This window comes from Watersipora subatra, chromosome 5 (genome assembly GCF_963576615.1).
Source record: "Watersipora subatra chromosome 5, tzWatSuba1.1, whole genome shotgun sequence".
In the NCBI taxonomy this organism is placed as follows: domain Eukaryota; kingdom Metazoa; phylum Bryozoa; class Gymnolaemata; order Cheilostomatida; family Watersiporidae; genus Watersipora; species Watersipora subatra.
Window position 1 is genome coordinate 15,532,695 of NC_088712.1, and position 22,488 is coordinate 15,555,182.

Consider the following 22,488-nt stretch of genomic DNA (forward strand, 5'->3'; position numbering starts at 1 on the left):
ATGTTGGTACATGTATAGCAATGAGTTGGAATGATGGTTCGTGGTTCATGATTGGTTTATTAGTTTGACTGCCTCAAAAGGAAACCACCAAAATATTTGCTTAAATGACTCTTCATTACTATTTAGGTTTGATTGGTTGTCTGTTGAAAACATGTTAACTATCAGTTTAGCTCCTAATTCTTTTCTTCATCAGCTAAGCATGTTTTTAATGGGTGTTTATTATTGATCGATTATATGCGCCATTGCAAACACGTTGTATTACAATTCAAACAGATTGTCTAGTGACAGACTAAACTGAGTCATGCTGAAGACCACATTTATCTGTGTAATTTTTCTAAGTACCATATGTAAGTATATATTATATTATTACAAGTTATTATAAAGGTTTGATATGTAATAATACATATTAATATTATTATAATGTTGCTGTACTATATAAAATATATTAATTGTGTCATTATATTATTACTCTAATTGTATGTGCCAAACTATTTATAGTATTATTTGATCACTATGATATTATTAGTATAGTATTATCTGTAAGTGTACGAATTATATTAATATGTTATTAAAATAGCTTTATACGTAACTATCTGCACTGCGTAATAGCTATGTTATTATATTAACAACATGGTGTGTATTACATGTATATTAATAAAGCACTATTACCATATTAGCTTAGGTTTATACACAAGTACAAGAATTATATTACTATTATAGTATTATGTTGTTTTTAATCTAGTTTTATATGTAAGTATATTCATTTTATTATCATAATATTATGATGTTATTGAAATTATTTTATGTGTAATGATATATATTATATTATTACTATATTATTGTTATGGTATTTTATGTAATCATATTTACTATATTATTATGACAGTACTATGTTATTAATCTAGTAATTATATAAAATATATTATAAAATTATTGTTACATTATTAGTAAAGTATTATAGATAACTAAATATATTATAACATTTTGGTCTAAAGATTATGTAAACTTCTTTATATAGTACCATGCTTTACTGTTCATAAATTTGACTTAGATGTGTAGGCGAATCAAAAAACGGTATTTTTGAAGGTCTACCAACAGCTTACGGAGTTCTGCCACCGATATGCTCTAAGAAAGAATGTGAAGCGTACTGCGCCCAAAATTTTGGCTGTCAACGCGGTTTCTGCTACGTTCGGAGCTTGTGCCAGTGTGATCGGTGCCCACCTTGTCAGAGTAATGCTCAGTGTACATCATACTGCAGCCAAAGAAGATATGCCTATGGAAAATGCCCTAGCTACACCCCTATTGAAGACTGCGTATGCATGAAGAAATGTGTTTATGACTTTGCCTGCGCGGTGCAATGCAAAGCACTAGTTAAGTGTCAAGATGGGTACTGCGCAAATGGCTGGTGTCAGTGTACTCAGTGTAACTAAAAAAAAGACTATATGGCTACAATGAAAATACTAAATACAAAAAATCCTTTTTTATATACTTAATGGCTACAGAAAAAAATATTACGTATAAAAACCAGATTTCCTCTACACTGTAAAGCTGCAAAATTATTAACAGTACTAAACCTTTTTGGAAATAAATTTTAATTTATGTATTTGCTATTTGAGCAAATGAAGTTTTTTCTGGTGGTGGCTCAAAGAGTAGGCAACGGTACAGCATAATATATTGTCTAAATACATGTGGATCAATGGCAGTTATTATGGCAGTTATATATATATATATATATATATATATATATATATATATATATATATATATATATATATATATATATATATATATATATATATATATTGCCTTTCATTGTAAATTCACTAATGTTAACACCTTCCAAAAATCTCAGAGTTGCTTGAATTAAAGTGTGATTTTACTTATACATATGTACTCATATTATTTTTGATATTTTTAACAGATTAATAACAATGTAGCACAAATTATCAAAAGCAGTGACTGATGCATGATGGGATGCAAAAGTGCTAAACATCAACTTTTATCTTCAAGCAAAAAATGGGACAAAATATTTTTGTGTAGAATTCTTCCAATGCTAACTTTATATTTATTGGAGTGTGTTACAGAACCACATATACTAAATGTAAATCATTTTTGTAGATTTAACAGAGTTATAAACTCATTTCAACTTTGTACTGGAGTTACATGAAAGCAGATAGAATAGTAATGCTGTACAAACTTTAGTCAGTTAATTCTGCAAAAACTATGTAATAGCCACAAATTAAAGATAAAATTATGTTACATGTATTTTTGCTCAATATTTTTAAAATGGAACCTTTCAACATACAGACTTGTATATTGAAAGCATACAAATCATATGTCAATCATACATCAACTTTTCAACATCTGTATTTGTAAATTTGACAAATGTGAGAACACAACTCATTATCATATGCTCTTAAAATGAAACACATCAAAATTTTCAACATATATGTAAATTGTATTTGCTAAAAATGTGAGAATACAACAAGTTTGAAACCATTTTTTAATTAAGATGCACCATATATATTTATAAATAATAAAATACTATACACATGCATTGCAATTCATCTAAATATATATAATACACTAGTATTACCAATCATATTATTACCAATCAAGTTAACAATTAGAGGTGTACCTGTAATAGTAGAAAAGGTTTGTAGCTATTGAATAGTTATCAGAGAATTTTAACCTATCCATAGCAAAAAACCAGACTACAAAGTACAAAACAATATGGCAAATTATAAAAAAGTCAGCACTAACATTATTTAAAAAAATGCAATTACTACCAAATTATTAGTTTAAAATGGAAAAAACTATGCAACAGCATGAATCAAATGCCAGGACTTCATTATAAATCATATTTGGTGACAGCTTATCAAAAGCGATTACAAAATTGCACTAAAAAGCTATAAAACTAATTTAGAATGTTGTGCGCCAAAAAACTGAAAGATTTTAAAAATGAAAGTTGCATGACGCCATTGGTAAATGCGAAAAGTAATAAACTGGTGTAAATTTTTATTAGACAATACGATTTCTTTAAACTAGTCTCTATTTAAAATAGTAATAAAATGTCAGAGATATTCAAAAGTCCATATATTTACTATATATTAACATAGAAAAAATCTTATACATAACATTATAAATGTTGTAAATATTACCTATAAAAATTTATTTTATAAAGCTACAAAAAATATCACACTGTTAAATATATTACAATATATTTCTAGTATTGTTTGTGAAAGAAGATTATTTTATTGCAAAATAATAATCATAACAAAATATTTATTTCCAATATTACAAAATATTAACAAAATCCTTATTAAAGTTACCGACCAGCTGTCTTAAAAATTGAAAACCTTTACAATACAAATTCAATTTTGTTCTTACTTTATGGCAGATATTTTTCAAAAACAGCAAAAAAGTAAGTCCTGAAACACTATTTGCTAGCTGATGCTGATGAAGGTACATGTCATTAAATAAATGCAAGAAGTCCACATTGCAGCAGTAAAATTCATAGATACAGTAATGGTACAGCACCTTTATGTCATAACTGGCAATGGCTTTAACATACTTCAAATGAAGTAGATTTGAGTGGTCCTAATTTTGACCAGAGGCTTTTCTCACTTTGAGATCTCCTGGGAAAATGGTGCAGCATAACTTTCTGGTGAGAATTCTAGGCGAATGAACTGGCGAAGAGCCTGTCATGCAGAAGTACAATGCATTAAAGGTACTCAAACTTTGTAATAAGTTGGAGCGCAGGTAAAATTCAAGACAGATGCTTTTGCATACATCCTTTAATGAGGCTTAAACTACCAATCTGTGACTTGATGTGACTTGGTGTACTTAGCACTTAGTAGTGCTAAGTACACCAAGCTGCTGCATTTGAATCAGTAGCCTTTGGACAACTTCACTGTCTGTAAATCCAAACCTTCTACTGCATTTCTGTAGATTTATTGAACATTACCAATATAAAAGAATCACATGTAATGTATTTGGTTATTTAGGTCAAAATATACAGTTATATCTATATGGTGCATAGGACAGCACATGTATATATACTGTCCTATGCACTATATGTACATAGGGCAGTACATACACTTATATTGTGCATGTGAATATACCTGTAGATTTATATTTTACATATAAATATACATGTATATGTATTTTTTACATATAAATATACATGGATATTCATGTTGTGCATGTAAATTTACATGCACGTTTATATTGTTCTTGTAAATAAATATACATGTACCGTAAAACCTGTAATTGAATGCCACGGTGCTCTATTTTCCAACCCTTCTTCTGTAGTGGCGGTCAATTGGAGGCAGCATTAAAATAGAGACTGGTGGTGTATTTTTCAAATGGCTTGTCAGAAAATTTGGAATATCATTCTAGCCTCTACTTTGCTCTCTTTTTGCGATGGAGCAATATTAAACCTTTTTGTATATAAAAAGGTTTAAAATTGTTAAGTCTTAGATTCGTTTATACCAGCGATCGTGCTAAAGATTTCCTTAAGGAAATAATTGCTGAGATCAATAGTTTTTGAAGAGAAACAACCGCTTTTGAGGAACAAAACCATTGCCTGAAGCACTTAAAGAGGATGATGGCACACACAAGTCAAAACTTCATGAGAGAATGACAGCAAAATGGAAAAAGGCAAAAGAGCTACCGGAAAAAGACAAAGCAAGACAAAGGAGTTACTAAGACAAGAGAGCTACACTCAGTTCCCTACAAGTAGACGACTTTGTTCTTTACTACGACAAGAAAGGCTACAAAAATAAATCCTATAAACTCATTCAGAGATGGAAAGATGCTCATGTGATCAGGAGTCACACAGAGACCAAAGCCTCCATTCAACCATTTGATTGCCTAGACAAACCAGTCATCGTTGCACACCTCATGCTCAAGCCACTCTTTAGACGACCAACTAGAAGAGAAGACGATGACATCACTTTTGAATTAAACTCATCTGAAGAAATAGATAGTGAACAAGATGAAACAGAACTAAACAAGACAAAGAAGCGAGATGAGATTACACCTTATCAAAGCAACAAAGAGATTGACGGTGACTCACCGGAATATATGACGATGAAAGGAGACACGACTTGCTTACAGTTATGAAATTACTTTTCCAGCTCCAATAGATAATAATAGGCCTCGATGAAGAAGATGAACATGACACGCCTGAAACAGAAATTCAACAAACAATGTCATACATGGGACAAGGTTGAGAGAACAAAAATGAACCACAAACGCAGTCCATGCAAGTAACAGCACAACAAAATGAAACCCTATCACCCAATATGACCAAGAACAAAAGAAGGAGAAAACTTACAGACTCGAAAAAAGTTTCAAACCTTAGCGGGTAGAAAATTTTGAATACTATGATTAATACGTTTTAACCTCCATAAAAGAACAAAATACATGTACATGACATATTCTTTAAAAAATTAATCTCCTCAGACTATGATTAACTGAGCAAGACTATAAGCCATATTAGTTTATTCATACGACTACATAAACACTCTCTACATGACTTAACACACCCACTGGCTACAACGAAGGAATTGGGTGTGACAATCGTATCACACACACTTTTTGTTCTAGAAATAAAAGAACAACACATATAGGAGCAAAATCTGCAACAATAAGAAAACTAATAAGGCAAATGAGTGACCAACTGATTACCAGAAATGAATAGGACCATTGTATCCGGCCAGATGTCCAGTTTGCCCACCTTCATGGCACATTGGGATACAATTCTGTACCAAGGACACCGAAGGATGTCACAGGGCTGAAAAAAAAATCATTCAAAGCAGAGCTCATGTAACAATCCAACTAACCATCATAATTATTCAGATAAAATTTTACACAAAAAAGATGAAAATAGAAGAAACGAACTTACCATATCGGATATTGGAAGAGGGCATATGCCCACAGCAATAAAGAAGACGATTAAAAGAAGCACCTACATAGTTATAGAACTGTATGCGAAGGAATAAAAAAGACATGTCAAAAACTGCTTAATGACACCCCATAGACAATGCAAAAGGGCTTATCATTCGTTCCAATCTTCCCACCAACAGCTCATGGCACCATGCAAGCTTCACCACTTTTACAAGACCACCAAATACACAAGTTTCACAAATGACCTCCAGACAATAATAAACAGGACGCACTGCCACTACCTCAAGAGTTCACATAAACTTATAACCATAATAACAAGTGACCATGCCAGAAAGGTAAGTGTGTACCAACTGTGGACACCACACCAGATGGACTGACAATTATAGCACAGACAATGATTTTTAAAGACACCTGATAGTGAACTGTCATTTTAAACAAAACTACAACCAACTGTGGACATACTATTAAAAGAAAGAACTTAGCGAACAACTTCAACTAAGTTAACCAATAACTTTGACCTTGACAAGATCATTTATTAAAGAAGAAATAGGTTGTACATAAGACAATTTTATGCGAATATATAGTACATGTATAAGCGGGGTTTTGCAAGGTGTGGGGCAGGCTGCCAGCTATACCACAGAGGTGCACTTGCACCAGATATCTTTCTGAGTGAGCTGACAGGAGCTTCTACAGCAGTGCCTACCATGACCACACTGTTCCTGGCCATCTAATATGACTATGAACAGGCACTTCTGTCCGCACACCTTCTCCTCCTTTTCAAATGAATTCTCCTCTCTCTCCGACTCTGCGCCCGCTAGGGCGTAGGCCACTCTAAAATAATAAAACATTTATTAGAAACTTTATAGCTTACTAACCAATTGAAATGACTGAAATCAGTTTTTAATGCTTCTTGAAATTACGGTAACATACACCAGCGGTTTAGCAGACTGACTCGCTGCTGCTGAGAAAGGGCAGCTTCTTCCATTTTTTCCTTCTACTTCCTCTACTTCTTCTACTTCCTCTCCCTCTTCCTCTCTTTTGTCTGCTGTGCTCTCTTTCTCCAATTCTTCCATTTCTTTCTCTAATTCCTCTTGCGCTATCTCTTGAATTCTAAAACCCCACACCATATACTAATTGTCTGATCAAAAAAGCCAGGTATGTAACATTTGTTAAGCTTTAAAGGAGAAACTAAGCCTGCCTACTTGACAAACAACTCTTGTACCATCTTGAGCAAACGATTATTAAGTGAGTGAGAATTAATTATCTGCTGTTGATTGTAACACAAGTTTTTATAGTAAAGAAGATTTTACCACCAGGATTAGTAAGATAATTTTACATTGAAAATTATAAATTACACTAGGCACTACATACCTGACCTAGCATGTCTAACAAACAATTCTTGTTACAGGGATAACGTACCGTAACATTTTAAAAGTTGTTGATTAATAATATTTCAAATAACTACATCTTAAATAGCTTAACTATCAGACAGGAATTATAGCCACAGTAGAAAAGTAAGTGACCGGCCTCAACTGAGAAAAAAAGCCAGTTGTTGATTTTTTTTAGATTCTTTAGCTTTAGATAGCTTTAGACTCTATTGTGAATTGGACACAGCGTATAAAAAAGGCCAAAATTGTACATAAATTTTCACTTTGCTGTGACTTTTTTTTTGTTAGGATAAAGTGGGCTAGCAATGGCACAGATGCTTTCATAGGTTTCTTTCTGTAGGTAACCTTTAAACTCGTTTCATATGCTTCTGAGCCAAGCAAACTATATCATGTAATTCCTGTAATTTTAGATTTCTGAGAGGCAAGCCACATTTTGCTGCAATATTATATGAGGTTTCTGTTTCAAGATTTTAGTTCGCCTACAAAGATAGGCATTACCAATCACAGCTTACTACCACTATGCAGCTTACCCATGCAACCAACCACCCATATGCACCAAAAAGTGCTAGGGCTTGTTTACTTTACCAAGGGAAGCACAATACGAAGCGCAATACAAAACGCATGGCATTAACACTGTACATCTGAACTGACTATAGACAATTGCTTAAACTGTATGACAAACTAACCATTGTATTCTTACACTGCATTTCATCAATGCCTCATTGCTGTTGTTGTTTAATGCTCATCAAAATTCTTTTATAATGGTGCCGGACTCATTATTATTCACACCCAAGTTTATTCTTGTGGTTCAGGGTTTTACAAAATATTATAATTTTGATTTTATTCCTTTGATTTAGTTCTAAGCTAATTTATTCTTTTTACACTCTTACACTAGCCCAGCCTTACTGCAGAACATCGACACTGATAAGGGAACATAACATTTTTAAACAGCGGGAGAAATTTTTGTATGGAGATACAAACAAAACTAGATGTCAACATGATACAACCCTTAGATGACTGAAGATGTACACAATAATCAACTAACAGATCAAATGGTACCAAAAAGAAAAGAAAGCCATCATACAATTTTTTACTAACAGATTAGAACCTTTATGTATAAGTAATAATCTATGAAAAAATAGACATCAATTGACATGCCAGAACTAGGCAGAGGCGACTTGAGACACTCAGACGTACCGTATACTGCCCTACACGGTGACAATAACAAAAACTTATTATTCCCCTTCCTAATCCAATAAATTTTCCTTGACGCACACAAATGCCAACCTTCCCACCATGGCATCATATCCAATTCGACACACACCTAACAAATGACATACTCAGAGACAGCGTTCACTCACATATCAGGCCCTCACCTATATGAAATACCAGCCTGATTACTCAGACATATGCTCACAGGCTATTAGATATATCTATAAAAGAGGACAGTTACAATTGTTTTTCCTCTTTTCCATTCGCCGCCTCGTAGACGTATGAGACCAAGTTAAAAAGGTAGCAGCTGTTTAGTGTAAGGGTATTCTTATTATTTAAGCCTATGTTATTGCTATTATTCTATTCATCCCGGAATGATGTTACTAGTGTCATTAAGGTGTTAGTTTTAAGAATAAAATACTTCTTTGATACCCAAAACCATCTCAGTATTGGCATAGCTAAGGTTCCTTAAGATCTAGACTAAACTTCACAGACTAAGCCAGCAAAACTTAACTCATAACTTAGTCAGGAGTGCAGGAATAATCAATCATTGGTGTTGTGTAGTTGTCAAAGTGTAAGGGAATTCCGTGCATCAACGACACAACCATACTAATGATTTGAAAAGTTTTACCTGAAGAGTGCAGTTGTTTTAACTGTACGAAGCTGAATAGTACTAAAATGTTGGTAACATTTTAGTTCACTGGTTGAATATATTTTACATGTATATTTATATTATGCATGTAATTGTGCATGTATATTTATATTGTACATGTACATATACATGTATATTTATACTGTACATGTACATATACATGTATATTTATATTGTACACCCAAATACACATGTATATTGGCATGTAAAATATAAATATAAATGTATATTTATATTGTAAATGTAAGTATAATGTGCATTTATATTGTACATGTAAATAAGCAGGTGCGTTTACAATGTGTATGTAAAGAAACAGGTATATTTCTATTTTGCATGCAAATATTCATGCACATCTCTATTGTTCAACTTGAATGCAATAGCCAATGTCAACTATAGCAATGATAACAACTAGTGATGTCATTGTTAACCTACTGTTTGTTTGAGTATTTTAACCGAAATCAAGTTTAGTCGATTTTAATCTTGAAATTTCAAACAATGAAACAATAGCAAATCATAAAAAGGTACTGATACTTTCTGATAAATTAATTAAAATCGCGTGTAAGTTTATCTTTGATAAAATGTTTGTTTTTCAACAAGACACTTCCTAAGGCACTAAATTTCCTCATATAAAATTGTTATACTTTATAATGCAAACTGGTAAAAGTGAGTGCTATTGCCAGAACTGTATTCACGCATATCAATTTCATTTCTTATATATTTCCCATAATGCGAAACGCCGAAAGTACAACAGTACCTACTGTAAATGAGCTTGTTAGTCAAACAGATTTTTACTGGCATTACCAAGAACTCATAAGTTAACTATTACTTGAAGTTTTCCTAAAAACTACACTACAGAGTAACCTGTAGCTCAACATAAAATGCTGAAGTGAGCAGTAGATAAGTAATACAGGCACAATTACATCCAAGTTAATTATGTAACTGTATTTCTGCTGTAGGTTTATATTCTCACAATGTGCTGAATAGAAAAATTGGTTTAAATCTATTGCAAACTGGTCTCGTTATAAAACTAATGATGCATGAAAGTAATATTAATAGCCATTTACTTCAATAGCCATTTATATCAGTAGCCATTTACTTCTATAGCCATTTATATCAATAGCCATTTGTATCAGTAACCGTTTATTTCAATAGCCATTTATATCAATAGCTTCGCTAACCATTTCCCTCAAAAGCCATTTATTTCAATAGCCATTTATATCAATAGCCATTTGCTTCGGTGGCCATTTATGCAAATAGTAATTTATACTAGTACCTATTTATACCAATATTTTATATAAAATATTTGCTAGGAATAACTGAATTCAAGTCACGTCTGGTAGTGTTTAATTGGACCATATTAACCATTATTCTACCAATGATTCATTTGGCAGTGAACTAAGTACACCTTGGCAAAATGCTTTTTTATAGCAAAGAATCACATCCTAATTGTTTAGAAAGACTAATCACAGGCATTCTATAAACAAAAGTTGACTTTGTTTATAGAATGCCTTTAGATGCCTTGTTGCCTTTAGATTTATATGTACATGCATATGTTCTATTTGTGTCTATGAGTAAATGTTGTTGTGTTTATGTTTGTATGTTGTTTTTGTTTCTGTTCATATGCTGTATGTTGTCATTGTGTCTATGTGTAGATAATGATTTCGCCTTCATGAATACAGGTAGTTTTTTTCTCTATGGGTACATGATGATGGTTTTGAGTCTAAGTGTATAAAGCTTTTGTGTCTCTGTGATGAATGGTTAAGCATGGCACTGCCTAGCCTAACTAAATGATGACTTCCTTGGTTTAAAAAAAGGCAAACGATTCTAAAAACTTTGAATAAAAAAATTCATTCTTTCATAACGCTTTTTGAAAAAGAATTGCGCCTAGTTCAATTACCAAAAGGCAGTTAAAAATTTTTAAGAGATCTCAAATCTATTTTAAAGTATTTAATAAGGCAGATATGAGGTGCACAACTTATATTGTAATCATTTTAGTTGGTTACCAAGGAAATAGTATTTGTTTAAAAAAGACAACTAAAAATGGAAAAGCATTTCACCAATTTACAAATTTGCTTATCAAATAAATTTATAGATATTCAAACAGATTATTTAACACAGACTGCAATTAGAAAAAGAAAAATCCAAGATCAAAACACTGTTTAAAAAAGACTAATTTCAAATGTTCAAGTTATTTGAAGCATTACAGAAACTAAGATTTTTAATTACAAATTTAAGTTTAACATAAAAGTTTCAGTTGGTTATAATTGTGCTTGTTTTGCAAGATCTAAGTTTTAATATTTTTTGTATCACCATTGTTTTTATAATTGTATTTACATGTAAATAATAAACATAACGTGATTTTGTATTTTTTAGGTATATTTGTGTTTTATTTTGCATTAAAACTATTAATACTACTTGTATTACCCTTTTTTCATATTTTTATTTACATGTAAGTAATAAACATAACTTAATTTTGTATCAAATATATAGACCAACTCAATATACACAAGAAGCCAGCTGAATGCTAGAGTACTTACATGTATGTTAGGGAAGTAGCAGGGTAAATACATTTGTTAAAATCAGTTTGCTGCTGAACTATAGGATAAAAATAAAACTTGAAATATGTGAAGCACTATTAATGATGCAATAAAGCATAAAATTTCAATTCTATAATCAACAGAGAATTGGAAATTAACATAAGAAATGGCAGCATAATGATATCTTGGTGATATGACCATAACGATATGTAAGAAAAATATAAATGCTCATTCAAATTCATAAAATTGTCAATTCAATGATGCAGATACTTTTAAATATCAAGTATTTATTGCCCAAAAACACTAACTTTACTAATATTTCTGACAGCTAATGAACAACCTTAAATAATAGCTTTTGTTGAACTATTCATGATCTGTCGGAAGGGTATCAAAACATTCGCATGTGCTTCTTGACCTGGAAATCGGACATTTGCCGGAACCATACCCCTTAGCTTTGCACTTTATAGTGCATTGCTTGTCACTTATGCATTTGAGACATACCTCGCAGACACAGTCTCCTTGCACGTCACATTTGCTATATATACATCCATAACGCTCGCACAAACTTGTACAAGCTCGGGTGTCGCATTTCGCTTCTGAGAGCGTCAAATCTGAAACATTAATACCGAGAATGAGATGAGGATTTATTTGCTAATTGTAATTTTTGTATTGCCAATTGATAATTGCTTGTTAGTTGCTAATTAACAAACAATTAGCAATTTACAAGCAATTAGCAATTGGCAATACAAAAATTAAGGGTTTATTGCAGTTAAGGGTTGTTAATTGCTAATTAACAAGTGCAAGTTGCTCATTAGTAAATGCTAGTTTTTCACTGTAAATTGTCATATGCCAGTTTACATTTGCTAGCAGCCTATTAATAGGTGAAAGTTGTTAATACACGATCGTGTTGTCAAGATCTTATACTTGTATATGACATAACTTCATCAAGCAATTTGCAGACAGCGTGGGCAATTTAGCAGTTTAAAGCTTTAGCAAAGAAAATAACATAATTCACTGTGCTACAGTTAATAAGAACTTTTAACTGCTCAACTGAACACGAACCTACAGACATAAGCATCATTATTCAAATATTTTAAGAAAACGTTAAGTTCTCTGAAAGCCGAAGGTTTGTACCTGTTAAATTCTGTAAACTTTATAAAACTGTAATGCTTATTATGGATAGCTAGCTGTTGTCCAATGCACAGCGGATTGGGTTTGAAAACATTTTAAAGAAGTAAATTCATACAAACATTATTAAAAGACAAATATTAGAGCAGCAAACATTTTTATAATATTGTGAGGCTAACTTGAATTGTTTTTATTTTGGCTGTTAATCAAAATAAAGATTTGCATCTTTTCAAAGCATGCTTGGGTCCAGCTGTTTGGTAGAGTAAAAGTGACCCTGTTCTTACTTTCTACCACTTCTGAAACTGTCAGAACAACCTGAAAGGATGCCAGTGCAACACATCCAGTCTGACAGAGCCAGGTAGCCATTTCACTTGCTCAATGTGCAATGAACAGAGCTGGATCTTTAATGTACCCACGTTGTCAGTGGGGTACAAGAGGTGTCCAAGTTATGGTCTAGATTTGAAATACCCAGCAATTTAGAATTGAAAGCTTGCTAAAAGCTTTTGGTCAGATTGACATAAAGCAGGACGAACCACCAACACCACATGGTTGACAGTCAAATATGCTACAACCATAGCACCCTAGCACCCAGAGTGTCAGATTGGCCTAGTGGTAGCATCTTTGACTGCCCTGACAGCCTGGATGCCAGGGTGTCAGGATGAAATGCAATAGTTAGCTAAAATATACCATTTTTTCCACTGTTGGAAGGCTTTTGCTTCTGTTACATGTATCTGTTACTATGAAATAAAAGTCAACCATATTTATAAAACAAATTTTAATCACATTCATTGCTTGGCAAAACGATGTGTATTGTGTACTAAACTTTTAATTGTAGCAAACAAAGTTTTAGTGCATATTTTAGAGTGAAAATGCCTAGAGTGACTGTTATAAAACTGATAAAAAAAGAGGAACTATAAACAAGTGGCTATGAAAGTTGCTCAGAAACTTCCCAGAAAAATTTTCAGCAATGACTGACTAAATCTAAAATAATTTACTCCTTTCAAAAAGTACAACAAAAATGCTTGCTTTATAAATTCTTTACCTATTTTATTGGTCAGCAAATATACAAAGTGCTAGCTAACTTATAGAGTTATAAAAATCAACTAGTATCAACTTTAACCTTTATTTAGTTTTGTCTCAAAATAGTACATTCCAGCAACACAAATTTTTTCAGGTGTTAAAAAATTGGTAGTAAGTTGTCCTACGCAGATTTTGAAAGGTGAGTAAAACATTGACTAGAAAAATACATAAGCAGTTTTTACTGGTTTGAAAATCGATCTGTAGAAAATTTAAAAGCAATCTCAAAACTTTTTAAGTATCAATAGTTGCAGTTGTTCAACAATTTGAAAATACTTTTATGCTAGATTATAAATACCTTAATTTTTTCTCAAACTTTAAGTTTACAAATGACCTCACACAAAAGTTTAGTAAAATTCATCAGAAAACATCAGTGTTAGTCTTTTTTATTAGTTGCAAATGTTTTTCAAATTTTATGACCAATATATTTTAAGATTAAAGTTCACAAAAATTGATCACAATTAAGATACTAATTGAAAATTAAAATACTCAGAATAAACAAAATTGCAGTTATGTTGTCTATAGCCGCACAGTGACAGACATAATACAATCGGTTATTTCTGCAACGTGAACATATTAGCCGATGGCAACTATATCAGCAATAACAACTAGTGACGTCATTTTGCTTGCATTTTTTCTGATTGTATTAACCTCAATCAACTTTTGTCAATTTTAATCTTGAAACATAGCAGTGAGATCACTTCAAACATCAAAAAACAATTGAAAACAATAAAAAGATGCTAAAAATTTCTGATAAAATCTACAAAGATTTTCACAGGTCTATTTTAAACTTGAAATGTGTTACAAATTTTGATGCATGCACTCACCGGTTTTTTAACAATAAAAACTTTGAAAACAAAATTTTTAACAAAAGTTCCAGCAAAATGTTAAAAACTATGAATCGTTTCAGATGGAACCTTTTAGCTATTAGTATTTGAATTAATCTAGTTTGTTTTTAGAATTAATCCAAAATTATTATTTTTTGGTGAACTGACAACAGCCTGCTTGTAGCCAAACCTAATAGAAGAATGTGCATATACTGTTTCTGTTATTGAAACACAATTAAATTTTGAAATGAATATACTAAAAATATTGCATCTTACACCAAAGACAAAATAGGTCCTAAAAACTACTGATTAACTTCAAAAGATGGTGAAACAAGTGAAAATATAGTTGAACAAAAATTTTATATAAGATGTAAAAATAATGGTATTTACTAAACAAAGGAGTTCACTAAAACATAAAAAACCTACAAAAAATTATGTGTTTGAAATATCGAAAGTTTTCAATTGACTCTTGACTCATCAAAAAATTGACGTTTTAAAGAATTTAGTAACCTTGACGTTTAACTTTTGATTTGATAATGATCAAAAACACTAACACAGGCTGACTGGAGAGATGCATGTGTCTTTTCGTAATTGTAAATAATCTCACCGAACCAATCTGTTACATTACACTTGTTATAGTCTATTCAGCATCTGATGAACTAATAAACCGTTCTGCTAAAGTACTGATAAAAATAAAAACAAAGACAACTGTCCACAAATTATAAACTTGTATTTTTGAAGCAAAACCCCGGTGAATACAGGAGTTGAAAACACAAGCCCTTAAAAAGAAAATGTCATAGTACCAAGATAGAGCACTTATGTACTAACCTTCATGCAATAACATTTTTCTGAAAATGCAATCGATAAGGCAACCAACGTTTTGCTTAATTAGCCAGTTTATTAAAATGTCATTTTAGCCACCTGTGCTAATCAGCCACTTTCCAAAGCGCCAAAAACATTTGACTAATTTTGGAGAATTGCTTGGCGAGGGGATGGGGTGAGAACTTTTGACATTCAGTTTTGTAAAGTAAGGCTCCAAACAACTACACTAATTAAACGCAACCCCGCAAGCAAAATGCGTGAAAAGTAAATTGAAGTTCAACAACTAACAATAATACAGATGAAATCTGAAAACAGATCATTAAATGATAATTTTCAATTGTACCCAGACAATCTCACGACATATTGGCTAAAAATCAAGTAACCATAATAGTACCAAGTAACAAAAATAGTGAAAAGTAAAACACCAAATCTCCAGGGATCAAGGTAAAACTGATGTATACTTACATAATACAAGCATAAGCAGTACAGAGAAGATGCTTAACTTCATTCCCATTGCTAATATTCTATCGATATTTCTCTGAGAAGAAAGGGTTTCAAAGTGAAACCTTTTTTTGTTTACCAACAAGTAGAGTTGGCGCTATTGAAATACTCATGTAGGTAACTACCTACCATCTATATGAGCAGATAGAGACTTCAGGTGAAATGAAGTGGAACTGAAGTTGAAATAAAATTAATGCAGGAGCATGAATTTTCCAGGTTTATTAATTGAGTGGTACTTACTGCATTTGCATTAATCAAAAAAGTAGAAAAAGTATTTAGTTATGAGCTGCAAAAACAAAACTTGTGTACTGAAGCAGAATGTTTTCTATGCATTTTGTGTTTGATTGGTTGTCGGTTGAAAACATGTTAACCATCAGTGCAGCTCCTAAATTTTCTCTTCATCAGCTAAGCATTTTTTAAGGGTGTTTGTTATTGATCAATTATATGCGCCATTGCAAACACTTTGTATTGCAATTCAGACAGATTGTCTAGCGACAGACCAGACAGAGTCATGCTGAAGACCACAGTTATTTATGATGCTTTTCTAAGTATTATATGGAAGTATATGTAATATATTATAATAGTACTACAATTTATTAAAATGATCCGGTATGTAATTATAAAGATTACATTGTGTCATTATCATTAGTAAATTATTATATAAAAAATATTAATTATATCATTATGTTATTACTCTGATTGTATTCGTCGTAATATGTATGGTATTACTAAATCACTATGATATTATTACTATAGTAAGATCTGTAAGTGCACAAATTATATCATTATGTTACTAATATGTTATTAAAATATCTTTTTATGTGACTGTATGCACTGTGCAATAGTTATGACACTACATGTATATTAATAACATGGTGTGTAATATATTAGCACAGCGCTATTACATTATTAGTTTATACATATCGTGTATAAATTAATAATGTGTATATCTTATACATATAGTGTATAAGATTTATACACATTTATATGTACTATATTATTCTAGTTTTATGATGTTAATAATCTTTTTTTATATGTAATTATATTTATTTTATTATCATAGTATTATGGTGTTATCAAAGCTATCTTATATGTAAGGATATGTATTTAATTATTGCTGTATTTTTATTATGGTATTATATTATAATATTATATATTACCAGAATAAAAATACAGCAGTAATAAAGTACATATTCTTACATAAGATAATATTAATAACATCATAATAATATGATAATTAAATAAATATAATTACATATAAAACTACATTAATAATATCATAACACTAGAATAATATAGTTCATATAAGTATGTATAAATCTAAACTAATAATTTAAAAGCGTTGTACTAATATATTAAGCACATTGGTGTTCATATACATGTAATATATACATGCAGATGAGTACTGTAACACTGGTGTCAGTGTACTCGGTGTCCCTAGAAGAAAGGCTATCCAGCTACAGAAAAAAATTAACTATTATAGCCAAAATATAATGACCTAAATTTTTCATATATGCTAAGACTATGAAATTATAAACAATTTTAAATATTTTTTGTAAATAATTTTTATTTTATGTATTTTTTATTTAGGAAAATGAAATTTTATTTGGTGGTGGCTCAAAGAGTAGGCAACGGTACAGCATAATATATTGTCTAAATACATGTGGATCAATGACCGTTATTATGGCAGATATAGATATTGCCTTTCGTTGTATATACATTAATGTTAACACTTTTTTAAAAGACTCAGTGTTGATTGAATTACAGTGAGATTTTATTTATACATACGTATTCATATTATTTTTGATATCTTTAACATATCAATGTAAAATTTATTAAAATACCAGCATCAGGTAGCATACTAATGTTTCATGACTTACTTTTTGCTCCTTTTAACATGTGTTTGCCATGGATTAGGAGCAAAATTACATGTGTATTTTTCCAGTTTTTGTTTTTTAAGACAACTGGTCAGTAGCTTCAATAAGGTTTTGTAGTATGTTTTTCTATATTATTAAAATGATTTTTATTTATTATTTTAATGAAATAGATCTTATTAAATAAATGCATGCATAAATGTATCTATTTCTGATCATGTTTATATTTTTTATCAATTTATACACTTATTTGTTTAAAGGAATGATGTTGCCTAAAATTCTTTATGCTGATAAAATATTTGCTTATTTGCAGATTATGTTATCAAATTTTTAGTTATTTATCTTTTGGTCACACAAATCTTTAATCAACTTGATGGCGTTTTAGTGCAATTTGGTTATAGATTTTGATAAACTCCGATCAAATATTGTCAAGTAAAACATTACAGTTTATTTATTAAAATTTACATTTTAATAAATTGTAGTACTAATATAATATATTACATATACTCCCATATAATGCTTAAAAAACATTATAAATAACTGTGGTCTTCAGCATGACTCTGTCTGGTCTGCCGCTAGACAATCTGTCTGAATTGCAATACAAAGTGTTTGCAATGGCGCATATAATTGATCAATAACAAACACACTTGCGCAAAGTACTACAAGCAGTGACTGATGCATGATGGGATGCACATATGCTGAGCAGCAATCTCAACTTTTATCTTCAAGCAAAAAACGGGAGAAATTTCATATTTTTGTGTAGAATCTTTTTAATGTTGGCTTTATATTTATTTAAGCGTTTTACAACACAGAACCACATATACTGAATGTAAATCATTTTTGTAGATTGAAAAAAGTTATAAACTCATTTCAACTTTGTACTGGAGTTACATGAAAACAAATAGAATAGTAATTCTGTACAAACTTCAGTCAGTTGTTTCTGCAAAAAACTATGTAATAGCCAAAAACTAAAGATAAAATTATGATACATGTATTTCTGATTATTATTTTTTAAAATGACACTTTTTACCATATTTGTAAATTTGACAAATGTGAGAATACAACTCATGCTCATATGCTCTCAAAATAAAACAAATCAAAATTTTTAACATATTTGTAAATTATATTTGCTGAAGATGTGAGAATACAACAAGGTTGAAAATATTTCTCAATTAAGATATGCCGTATATATTTATATATAATAAAATACTAAACACAGGCATTGCAATACATCTAAATATATATAATATATTATTAATATATTATTATTATTATATAATACACTAGTATTACCAATCATTTTAATATTGGTTAGAGTTGTACCTGTAATAGTAGAAAAGGTCTGTAGCTATTTGAGAGTTATTGGAGACTTCTAATGTTTCCATAACAAAGAAACCAGACCAAAAATTAGAAGAATATACCGTAAATTATAAAAACTCAGCAGTGACATTCTTTGCAAAACTTAAGGACTACCTAGTTAATTAGTTTAAAATGGAAACTTTATGCAGCGGCGTGTATCAAAAATTGTGATGTAGTACTTGAAAATATTTGATCAGAGTTTATCAAAATCAATAACCAAATTGCACTAAAAGTCATGAAGTTTATTTAAAGTGTTGTTTGACAAAAACTTGAAAATACCAAAAATTTAATAGCATAATCTGCAAATAAGCAAATATTGAATCAACATAAAGAATTTTTAGGCAACATAATTCCTTCAAACAAATAAGTGTATAAAATGATAAGAAATATAAACAGAAATAGAAACATTTATGCATGCATTTATTTAATAACATGTATTTTATTAAATAAAATAGGAAATAAAATTCATTTTAATGATTTAGAAAAAAATGTTACAAAAACCTATTGAAGCTACTGACCAGCTGTCCTAAAAAAATCTGAAATTTGAAAAATACCCATGTATTTTTGCTCCTGGTTCATGGCGACCACATTTTAAAAGGAGCAAAAAGTAGGTCATGAAACATTGATTTGCCACCTGATATTGATAAAAGTACAAGTAAGTGTCATTAAATAGATGTAATAGTTCTACATTGTAGCAGTAAAATTCACAGTGGTGGTACAGTGTGTCTCTGTAATAACTGGCAACACTTGGGTAGTTGACATAATTCGAACGAAGCTGCTTTAGTTGGTCCTAGTATTGACCAATGGCTTCGCTCATTGTGAGATCTCCATGGAAGAAAGACATAGCCAATATGTCTAGTAGGAATTCTAGGCAAAGGAGCTGGCGAAGAAACCTTTCATGCAGTAGTACAACGCATTAATGGTACTCAAACTTCGTAATATGTTGGAGCGCAGGAAAAAATTAAGACAGATGCTTTTGCACACATCCTTTAATGAGGCATAAACTACCAATCTGTGACTTGGCACTTAGCGCTTAGACTTTGGGTAACTTCTTTGTTTGTAAATCGAAACCTTCTACTGCACTTCTATAGATGTATTTGATGTACAATTTGCATTTAATTTACTCTACAAAACACTTAACAATTTTAACCAAAACATATATATATATTTATATTGTTCATGGAAATATACATGTACATTTATTTTGACTGAAAATATACTTGTATATTTATAATGCACAATATTATTGCATTGATTGTACTCAAGCTTCATATTAAGTTGGAGCGCAAAGGAAAATTCAAGACCAGATGCTTTTGCTGACATTCTTTATGAGGAGTAGTGCTATCCTTAGTAGTGCTAAGTGCTAAGTACACCAAGCTTCTGCATTTAAACTGATAGACATTGAAAAATTTCCCTGTCTGTAAATTAAAACATTCTACTGCACTTCCGTAGATTTATTTAATATTTAGTATACAAAAGAATCACTTGTAATATAACCACTTAATAATTTTATTCAAAGTATACATGTATATCCATATTGAGCTTAGAAACATGCATGCAAATTTATATTGTATATTTAAATATATATATATATATACCCTAGGACACTTATATTTCGCTAGTATTTAGTTTCGTGAGTAGCTCAGAGAGTAAAATTTCGAAGCAACTTAATTTCGCAGCTCTGATGGGTGCGAAAATATAGTGATGTGAAAATAAATGCAGTGGAACAAACATAATTAGATTCCTCAGGTTCAGTTCACCAATAAAATTTTTTTTCAATTTGCGACTAGTTTGTATTTGTGAACCGCAGGTAGAATGGTGCGGGCGAGGTCGAAAATGCAATTTGATCGCTTGCTGCCATTTGTTTCTTGGACTATCAACAGGCCCGTTTTTACTGGGACAGCTGGCCGGCTGAGCCGCCCCAACTTTTTGGGGATTTTTTACGGTAAGTACAGTCCAACTTGGATAACTCGCCCTCAGATAAAATGTAACATTTCATCTCAAACACAAGGTCAACTCAAACGGATTTGTTTGGTCAGTTCCAATGCAATGATAAATTCCTTCAGATAACTCGACCTCAACATCATTTATTCGAAAAGTTATTTGCCCAACAGCCATGGACGCGGTTTTTATCGCTGTAGAATATCACTTCATTCCAAGCCATAGAGACAAACATCAACTTCTAGTAGTTCTTAGGCATCATTGTTATCATCATCAGAGGCAAAATATTTTTGTTAACGACTTTTATAAAGGTTTGCAAAAGATTAAGTTTTATCAAACACCCGCTTGGCCATGTCCCATCGAAAGCGTAAAAGCCTCCGAATAAACTTACAATAAAATCCGCAAAATTGATCTTTGTTAAAACGCTCAAAAGAAAAAAAATGTCTTTTTTCTGAACGTTTTAACTGCGGTCATGTTTTGCCTATTTTAATTTAAAAAGCTGTCTCGCCAGTCACATCACTTAAAACAAAACAAATCTCAAAAAATTACAAGTTATTGAAGAGGTGTCAGTGGTGACTCCAAACCTTTCCAGAGCCATGCTGCTTGTGTAGTACTGCGAGTGTCAGTGAGTCTTATTTTCTTTCAACACACGGTGCTCACTGCATTGATTGATGTCCCCAGCAAACAATAACGCTACTAATCCGTGTGCATTGACATCAAATTCCCATCATTATAAATCATTCTTAATGGGAAAATAATCATAATTAATTGCAAAATAATAGCGTAATAAATTTTGACAGTCAAATTATTTTGTTGGTTTATATTTTAACGATGCTATAGTGGTCGTTAAAATAAATGTCGTTATAAAATTCTATTCTACAGTATCAATGAACAAAGCTATTTAGTTTCGCTTTTTCGCGCGTTTGTCATGATAGTTTAGTTTCGCACATGAAACTTTCGCGAGAGGATGACAACGCGAAAACGTGAAAGTTAGATGCCGCGAATACAAAAGTGTCCTAGGGTATATTAATATTGTACATGTAAATATACTTGTATATTTATGGTCTGCATAAATGTATACACACACGTTTATCCTGCACATATCAATATTTCTGAATATTTATATTGTACCAGTACATAGAAATATACATTTATATTGTGTATCTATATATATACTTCTCAAAGTTTGTGTATATGTGTGTGTATGTGTGTCCTCTAGCTATAGCTCTTTAAATCTTGGAATAAATAATTTACACA

General features: G+C 31.1%; 1 protein-coding gene across 1 annotated transcript; it reads right to left on the reverse strand.

Moving 5' to 3' along the window:
* Window positions 1–6,425: 6,425 nt before the first annotated feature.
* LOC137396728 (neurofilament medium polypeptide-like) lies at window positions 6,426–16,193 on the reverse strand. The gene is made up of 4 exons (XM_068083037.1): window positions 16,022–16,193; window positions 12,204–12,313; window positions 6,844–7,023; window positions 6,426–6,744 (listed from the first exon to the last, which is right to left on the reverse strand). The coding sequence occupies exons 2-4, from the start codon at window positions 12,251–12,253 to the stop codon at window positions 6,543–6,545; spliced, it is 432 nt and encodes a 143-aa protein (XP_067939138.1). The 5' UTR covers window positions 12,254–12,313; window positions 16,022–16,193; the 3' UTR covers window positions 6,426–6,542.
* Window positions 16,194–22,488: the final 6,295 nt, after the last annotated feature.

Coding starts and splice junctions, on each gene's coding strand:
- LOC137396728 (XM_068083037.1), bottom strand. CDS start 12,253: ATGGATGTATATATAGCAAATGTGACGTGCAAGGAGACTGTGTCTGCG. Junction 7,024..12,203: donor AAGGAGACTGTGTCTGCGAG/GTATGTCTCAAA, acceptor GTGGGGTTTTAG/AATTCAAGAGATAGCGCAAG. Junction 6,745..6,843: donor CAGTCTGCTAAACCGCTGGT/GTATGTTACCGT, acceptor TTATTATTTTAG/AGTGGCCTACGCCCTAGCGG.